We start from the raw sequence: 8,938 nt of genomic DNA on the forward strand, positions 1-8,938 counted from the left end.
TTAATTTTTAATTTTCAGTTCCTTTCACTAATTCAGAAAGGGTATCAGTGCTGTTTAATATGCTCTTTTACACAGAATAATGTTTGTTGACTTACATATAAATGTACCTTAAAAGTATTTGGCTTGGACAGACACATATTTAACAGCTTATGACTTAGCCCTGAGTAAGAATTCACATATATTTTGTAAGAATTATAAAAGGATTAGACATTCTAAATTATGTAGTATCTGCTTTATTTATTTATTTATTTTTTTTTTTGTGGACTAGTAGCATGTTTTAAATTATGGCAATGAGCAAGGTATGGTGACACATGCCTTTGATTGCAGGACTCTAGGGTCTGACAGGTAGATGTCAGTTCTAGACCAGCCTGGTATAATGAGTTCCAGGCTATCTAAAGCTACATAATGAGACCTTGTCTAAAGAAAAAAAATAGGACACTGAACATGACATTACATTAATAATCTGATTGGTTCCTTCTACTCTTATACCAAAAATATATACAAAAATATATATCCACACAGTGGCAATTATATACACACAAAGAATGACTCTAGTGGTATCTTTTATATTTAGGTAATTAAAACAGTTGGACATGGTGGTGCACACCTTTAACCCCAGCACTCAGAAAGGCACAGGAAGGTGGATCTCTGTGAGTTTGAGGACAGCCAGGGCTGTTACACAGAGAAACCCTGTCTCGAAAAACCAAGAAAAAAAAATCACTCTAGTGAGAAACCCATTTATAAGATTCATCTCACTATATTTATGGTTTTGTGAAAGGCATACCATTAAAAATGGAACCAAATTAGCTCCCTCAATGACAATTAAATGTGTAATTACGGTGAAGAAAAGGTTCTGGCTTTCAAAATGGCAAGTTCTAGTATGCAAAACAGCAGTAGCTAGGCACAGTTGCTGGGTAGAGGGGAGCCATAAGATGCCTAAGGGAGAATGGCCATTAACAAACATGAGAAGGAAGACAGAGGAAAAGAGCCTTAGGAGAGCATACATGATCAATTATTTTTCAGTAGTTTACAATTAAAGAAACAAAAAGGTAATCTGTCCTAAGATATAAAAATAGCTTTTTATTTACTTATTATATATACGCTGTTTTGCCTGCATGTATGCCTACAGGCCAGAAGAGGACACCAGATCTCATTACAGATGGTTGTGAGCCACCATGTGATTGCTGGGAATTGAACTCAGGACCTTTGGAAGAGCAAGCAGTGCTTTTAACCTCTAAGCCCTCTCTCCAGCCCCCTAAAAATAGATTACTTTAAATAATAAATATTTATTGGTTTTATAATATAAATAAGGCAAATATAGGTTGATCCTGAAATAAAAAAGGCACATGAAATGTACTGTAGAATAATCTTTTCGTACATTGTGAAGATATACCACTTGGACTGATTTACTAAAGAGCTGAACAGCTAGTAGGTAGGCAGGATTTCCAGGTACAGAGGATGCTGGGAAGAGGGTGGAGTTGGGAGGAGACATGGAAGAAGCTGGAAAGCAGGATAGATATTATGTAGAAGAGGTTAACAAGCTTCTGGACAGCACATAGATTAGAAATGGGTTAAGTTATAAGAGCTAGCTAAAAACAAGCCTAAGCTATTGGCTGAGTTTTCACAATTAATAGTAAGTCTCTATGTTGTCATTTGGGAACTGGCTAGCAATACAGAAAACTCCACCTACAGAAAAGAGCATTTTAATACAAAAATTATATTTAAATTATATAGAAATCTACACATTAAACGGGACTATTAAAGTTTGCTTTGCAGAATATCACTGCTGAATACCATTTCCAAAAGGAGTCAAGGGGAAGAGTTAGATGATGACTGTGACATAGACTCTCCCATTACAATGCTGCTTCTATCATTTAGAGTTTTGACAGCAGTTATAGCTGGAGACTGAAGGACTTTGCGGGAAAGCCTCATTCTTCCATCAGCTGGATCACGGCCAAAGTATTTGACCTATGTAAAAGAAGCATATTTAAAGTTGACATGTAATTTCAAAGACATTTAAATTTGCGTTGTGCAAATAAGGCAATAATTAATATTTGTGTCTAATAAAAGCATTGTTCAGTAATAACTAGAGACACAGTAACTATATTTTGATGAAATAGCTGTTATAAAAAGACAAAAGGAATCAAAGTATAGTACCCTATTGGAGTCCCAGCACTCGGCAGGAGGTTTGAGTTTGATGCTAGCCTGAGACACTGACTAAAATAAACCAATCAATAAATCAATCAACCAAACACGGCAAAAGAAAGCAGACATTTAGTTTTGTTTCTGATAAACTAACTGTGCCTTTTTTATGGTTTCTAAGTTCCTATACTGTAAGTCCAAAGTCAAAATTCAGTTAAGGGCTTTGTATTTTCTCTATGACTTGGGGACCATTGTACTAGAGTATACTGTTCCATGAAGAAATTAAACAGAGGAACAGTGCAACAGGCTTAAAGTCCCCTTTGCTGTACAGCACAAACACGTGGAGAGATGCTCTCTTGGCCTTCATCTTTCCCCAGAGCTGCTTAAACAAAAGCCCAGATGGGAAATACACACCCAGATCAGCAACAACTTCTGTTCACTGATAGAGCACTACAAGACAGAGCCAGTTTTACTATCAGAATTCTAGACCTCAGCAATAGTACTCTTAGTTCACAAACATTTAATGTCAAGTACAGAGTCTCACCTGCTCCAAGATGATACAGCTTTCCACCATGTTATCAAGTCTGTCTCCAAATGACAGGTGTGCCCAACTCTAAAGGTGGAGTTTTTCTCTTTTCTGTCTGTCTGTCTGTCTGTCTGTCTGTCTCTCTCTCTCTCTTTCTTTTTAAAGCTAAATTATGATCTACTTGAGGGAAAAGATCTTACTCTTAATGCTTAGCAAATCTGGTTAAGCCACCCTGACTTCTTAAAGAAGCAGTGTACAAAAATACAAGCCAGAGGTGCTTATTCTATTCCTTCACAGATAATAATTGGAATCTGAAGTTCAATTCACACCTTTAAAGATAATACACTGAACATAAGTACCTGAATTTCTTGACCAACTTCTAATCCTAGGGCAGTGGGATGTTTAATCTAAAAAAAAAAATTAATTAAGTTATATGTAATTATCCAGTAACCACAGAAGTCAACACCTTTCCTTAAGTGGATAGCTACATTTTTTTTTCTAATGAAATCTATTAATTACAAACATTGCAAACAACATAAAAGTAATCAGAAGAAAATGAAAACTACTGTTACTACTTCAGTGTCCAGCCCTTCAAATGTCTATTTAGTGTACAGTATAAATGTGGGCTGAGGCTGGGCATGGGGGCACACACCTTTAATCCCAGCACTTGGGAGGCAGAGGCATGCAGATCTATGTGAGTTCGAGGCCAGCCTGGTCTACAAGAGCTAGTTCCAGGACAGGCTCCAAAGCTACAGAGAAATCCTGTCTCAAAAAAAAAAAAAAAACAAACCAACAAAAAAACATGGGTTGGGGATGCGGCTCACTCAATATGTTAAGACTGCCCTTTCATAGGTAGAGGTGGCACATGCCACTAATCCCAGCACTTAAGAGGCAGAGGCAGGCAGATCCCTGCAAGATCGAAGCCACCCTGGCCTACAAAAGTGAGTTCCAGGACAGCTAAGATTGTTACACAAAGACACCCTGTCTTGAAATATGAAAAAACAAACAAAAACCCAAAAATTTCCTTTCATATGAATAACTGAAGCAATGTAGTGAATATTCAAATTATAGTCCTGTTCAGTTTCTTTACATTTCATCACTGCAAACATTAGTGGCTGGTGACTGTAACTAAGGCAAAATATCCAATTCTCAACAATTTAGGTAATTTTAATATTAGTTATTTCTAACAATTACAGAAAGTTAAGTCTGAGATGGGGAGATGGTTCAGAAAATAAGGATACTTGCTGCACAAAAATGAGGACCTAAGTTCAAATCCTCAGCATCTGTATAAACCGCCAGCAAGAGTTATGCATGTGACTATGACCCCAGTGTTGTGGGGAATAGAAAAGGGGAGATCTTTGGAAGTGCTGGCCACCAGCCTGGATGAGGAATGGCAGACTAAAGGGACTGAGAGGAGATAGGACACCCTAGGCTTCTCTGTTCTCCATGCATACACGTGTGTGCTCACACCGTGCACACTCACCATACACACACAAATCTCGCCTTCTTACCTTTCGCTGGTCAAGTTGCGTGTTATGAAGTAGCACAGCAGTCATGTTTGGGTACAGTTTTACCATTACGCCAGTATCTCTACAAAAAGACATCAGCTTGGTCAAAACAGTAAGTCCATGGACTGACACACACAGCTGATGCTTTCACAGAAGCAGGTGTCACACCAATCTCCAGGCTACGTCCTAGGATATATTATTCTTCTTGCTTTTTTTTTTTTAAGACAGGGTCTTTCTGTGTAGTCCTGAAAGTCACTCTGTAGACCAGGCTGGTCTTGAACTCAGAGATCCACCTGATTCTGCCCCTAGTACTGGGACCAAAGGTGTGTACATGTACCAGCATGCCTGGCTCCTAGGACACATTCTTATGATTATAAAAATTATGATTACATAACAAATGTACTTCTCTTGTATTATCTCGCTGTCTCTGTCCTTCTCTCTCCTGTCTATTAGTACTTGGAATTGAACCTAGGACCTCATACATAATTAATAATACACCACACATCCTGAGCCCAAATAATTGTTTCTCATTATGGAATTATGCCCTATATTTAAATATTTGTGACTAAAAATGAACAAGAAGATAAAGGAAAAGTTTTTATAGTACGTATTCACTTGTGTTTCTCTTCAGAATTCATAACATTTTATTATATTTATTTAATATGTACATTTTTGCCTCTAAGTACATATGTGTGTCTGTGCACCCTGTGGAGGTCAGAAGAGGGCATCACCTCCTGGACCTGGAATTCTGAATGGATGGCTGTAAAAGTTCTCTTCCTTTTCCTCTAGTCTGAAAACAACCAATTGCATTGCTTGTTTTTCCTCCTGTAATGTTCAAGAGATTATCCCATTCTCTTTCATTACTTTAAAAACCTTTCAAGAAATATTCTAAATAAATAAATTCTTCCTTTTTTTTTGTTTTTTTAAAGCAGGGTTTCTCTGTAGCTTTGGATCCTGTCTTGTAGACCAGGTTGGCCTTGAACTCAGAGAGATCGGCCTGCGTCTGCCTCCCGAGTGCTGGGACTAAAGGCGTGTGCCACCACCGTCTGGCAGAAGTAACATCTTGAGATAATTTCAACTGATAAAAATACTTTTGAGGTTGAAAGTGATTTAAAAATGTGTTAATTAAGTATCAAATAATGCCATAGAAACAACAACAACAACAAAAAGGAAATATTAATTTGTAAGTTTTAGGTTTATGGTTTGGGGGAAAATAAAACTGGTAAAAATATAGTTTGAAAATAAAATATGGTAAAAAATTTGGTCTAAGAAAAAATTCTCGTGTCAGAATCTATTATAATTATAAAACATGTTACTGAAAACTACAGTGGCACAGAAAATAAAATTAGCTAAAAAAACAAAAAGAATTCGATGGGGCTAGAGGTGTAGCTGAGCTGTAGAGGGCTCACATGCTCACAGCCCAGGGGTTGGCCCCAGCACTATAAAAACAAGTCACTGTGGTGTACTCCTTCCAGTATTCCAGAGGTGAAAGCAGGAGGATCAGAAGTTCAGAGTCAAAGATGGATCAGCAACTAAGAGTACTGGCTGCTTTTCAGAGGACCTGGGTTTGAGTCTCAGCATCCACATATTTGTAACTCTACTTCAAGAGAATCTGATGTCCTCTTCTGACCTCTGTGGGCACCAGACACACATATGGTGTAATATATATGTATGCCAAATAGCTGTATGTATAAAACAGATAATAAACATAGCAAAACACAAAAGGGGGTGGAGCTGGAGGGAAGTTCAGTGGTTAAATACACTTCCTGGTCTTCCAGAGAACTCAGGTTCCGATTCCCAGCACCTGCCTAGTGGCTCATAACCATCTACTCTAGTCCCCAGGAATTCAACATCCTCCTCCTCTTGTCTCTTCAGGCATGGTGGGTAGACATCCATGAAGGCAAAACATCAACAATCAACACATACAGTGAGAGAAAACAGTCACTCCCAGCTACACACAAATGTTCTCTCTCTCTCTCTCTCTCTCTCTCTCTCTCTCTCTCTCTCACACACACACACACACACACACACACACACACACACACACACACAGTTAGTGGCATATATCTAAATACAAAGTGAATCTGGGCTTGCAGTAAAAATTGAACTCATGCCGGGCAATGGTGGCGCACGCCTTTAATCCCAGCACTTGGGGGGCAGAAGCAGGCCGATCTCTCTGAGTTCAAGGCCAACCTGGCCTACAAGAGTTAGTTTCAGGATAGGCTCCAAAGCTTTAACGAAACCCTTTCTCAAAAACAACCCCCCCCCGCCAAAAATTGAACCCATTGTTTATTTGTAATTACCTGATTTCAGTTATTGTAGCGGTATAAACTGCTCCAAATTCTAACTGTTGCTCTTCCTGTAAAGTAAAAAATCATTAGGTAAATAAAGATAACAGGAAAAAAAAATAGGAAAACCACTAAGATCTGTACTTACATCATCTCTGCAAATTTCGGTAATGAAGTCTCTTGCCTCATGCATTGCACTAGGTGTTGGTGCAAATATGGAGAAGGTTTCTTCATCAATCTGACTAATTGTTACACCTTTAGAATAAACCCAGCATCATGGTTAGGGATGGGGGGGTCAAAAAAGAGATAACACATTAAAATTAACAAACTCGTGCCAGAGGAGACTAATCTAAAAAGGAATGTGAGAACAGTGAGAGATCTGGAAGCAGCTGGGTTGGGTTTCTTCTGTGCTAATGACTGTTCCTTAGAGATAGAGTCACTCACCATGAAGCACACACTGCTCTCCCACCAAGTGCCTGGCACTGTATTAGGTCCCATGGATATAACAGTGAACCATGCCGTAACCCACCCAGCAGGGCTAATTTATTTTTCCTCCCCCAAGACAAGGTTTCTCTGTGGCTTTGGAGCCTGTCCTGGAACTAGCTCTTGTAGACCAGACTGGCCTCAAACTCACAGAGATTCGCCTGCTTCTGCCTCCTCAGTGCTGGGATTTAAGGTGTGCGCCACCACTGCCTGGCCAGCACGGCTAATTTTACTAGGTCCTATGGATATAACAGTGAGCCATGTCCTATCCCAGCAAGGCTAATTTTTAAGGCTTTTGTTTTACTCTTCAATTGTGACTAGGGATTGTAGCAGAACACTTTCATCGTCCTCTTTTATTTTCCACCTTTAGAATAAATCATGTCAGTTTCTCACTCTTAATCTGGTTAAGGCACCTCTGCTTCTTGTCTTTTAGCAAACACAAAATACAACTTTTTTTTTTTTTTTTTGGTTTTTCGAGACAGGGTTTCTCTGTGGCTTTGGAGCCTGTCCTGGAACTAGCTCTGTAGACCAGGCTGGTCTCGAACTCACAGAGATCCGCCTGCCTCTGCCTCCTGAGTGCTGGGATTAAAGGCGTGCGCCACCACCCCCTGGCCAAAATACAACTATTAAGTCATCTCAACACTGATTCTAGAAGAAACAGGTTAAAATGTGACCATTTCTGCATATACTCTTGTTGTTTTTGTTTGTTTTGAAACAAAGTCTCAAGTAAATGTAGCCTTGGCTGGCCGGCTTGGAACTCAATATGTAGACCAGGCTACCCTGGAACTGACCGACAGCTGCCTGCCTGAATGTACCTGGTCTCTGCATATACTCTTTAGACAAGAGCTTAAATGAAACTCGGTCAAAACTGCACAAGTAGGAGGAGTTAATAACCCGTAAGTTATTTAGTTATAAAAAGCTAAAGCTAAAAATTATTTGGGAATGTTCGTTGAAAATGTGGAAGGAATATGATGGATTTTGTCATCCTTTCTCTTCTCTGAGACAGGGCTTGCTATGTTTGTCTCCAGACTGTCATCAAATACTGGGATCACAGGCATGCCCCACCATGCTGCTTTATCCTTCCTGAATACAGCTGAGCATTAAGGTTTGCTGACTTACTAAAAACTCCAATAGAAGACCCACAGCAGACATCTTACACTTTTCTTCTCATCTTCTGTCTCTCAAATACTATTTCTGCAGTAACACACTAGAGATAAAATAGCAAACTTTTATGATTTGGCATTTAACGATACCCTCAAGACAACTCTTACCTGTGTCAGCCTGAAGTTTTTTTATGTGATATCCACCCGGTCCAACAAATTTTGCTCGTTTTGATAATGGAACTTTAATTGTCTCTGAAATGCAATCAATTCATGTAATCAGACAATCGTGTAAAGAACCAAAGACATAGGAGCCTAAATATATGTAGAGATATTTCATTATGAAATAGAAGAAATTTGTTGTGATTAAAATTATTGAAAAATGTACAAGAGTATGTTCTCAAATTTAGTCTGGTTTTCTTTCAACATAAATAAAATTGTCTTTTAAATGATTTATATGAACACAGAAATTTTATGTATTTATTGTGATGTTTTGATACATGTATACATAGTGTAATGTTTAAATTTGAATAAACATGTATGTTTTCACTTTTCCATTTCTTTATGGGAAGAACATTTTAAATATTTTCTAGGGCTGGTAAGATGGTTGAGCGGCATGTGCTGCCAAGCCTAATAACCTGAGTTCAATCCCCAGCACTCACATGGTAGAAGGAGAGCTTCAATTCCCAGAAGCTGGTCTCGGACTGCCAGACACAGAGTGTATGTAGCATATGCATGCCTACACACACCCCCACACACATACAGTAAATGAATGATTGTAAAACAATTTTCTTTCAGCCGGGCGATGGTGGCACACGCCTTTAATCCCAGCACTTGGGAGGCAGAGGCAGGTGGATCTCTGTGAGTTCGAGACCAGCCTGGTCTACAAGA

At 38.9% G+C, this 8,938-nt stretch overlaps 1 protein-coding gene across 2 annotated transcripts in view; it reads right to left on the reverse strand.

Moving 5' to 3' along the window:
• Positions 1-8,938, reverse strand: part of Pnpt1 (polyribonucleotide nucleotidyltransferase 1) — a 40,330-nt gene that overhangs the window by 1,509 nt on the left and 29,883 nt on the right. The window contains exons 23-28 of one of the 2 annotated variants that reach the window (XM_005367721.3): positions 8,219-8,302; positions 6,613-6,719; positions 6,480-6,535; positions 4,180-4,258; positions 3,028-3,075; positions 1,795-1,968 (exon numbers count right to left, since the gene is read on the reverse strand). In XM_005367721.3, the coding sequence (XP_005367778.1) occupies positions 1,810-1,968; positions 3,028-3,075; positions 4,180-4,258; positions 6,480-6,535; positions 6,613-6,719; positions 8,219-8,302 (533 nt within the window). In that variant the 3' untranslated portion in view covers positions 1,795-1,809. Of the gene's footprint in view, positions 1-1,270; positions 1,969-3,027; positions 3,076-4,179; positions 4,259-6,479; positions 6,536-6,612; positions 6,720-8,218; positions 8,303-8,938 lie in introns of those variants that run through there. The other variant, XM_005367722.3, reaches the window with a different exon arrangement.

Source organism: Microtus ochrogaster, unplaced genomic scaffold (genome assembly GCF_000317375.1).
Source record: "Microtus ochrogaster isolate Prairie Vole_2 unplaced genomic scaffold, MicOch1.0 UNK22, whole genome shotgun sequence".
In the NCBI taxonomy this organism is placed as follows: Eukaryota; Metazoa; Chordata; class Mammalia; order Rodentia; family Cricetidae; genus Microtus; species Microtus ochrogaster.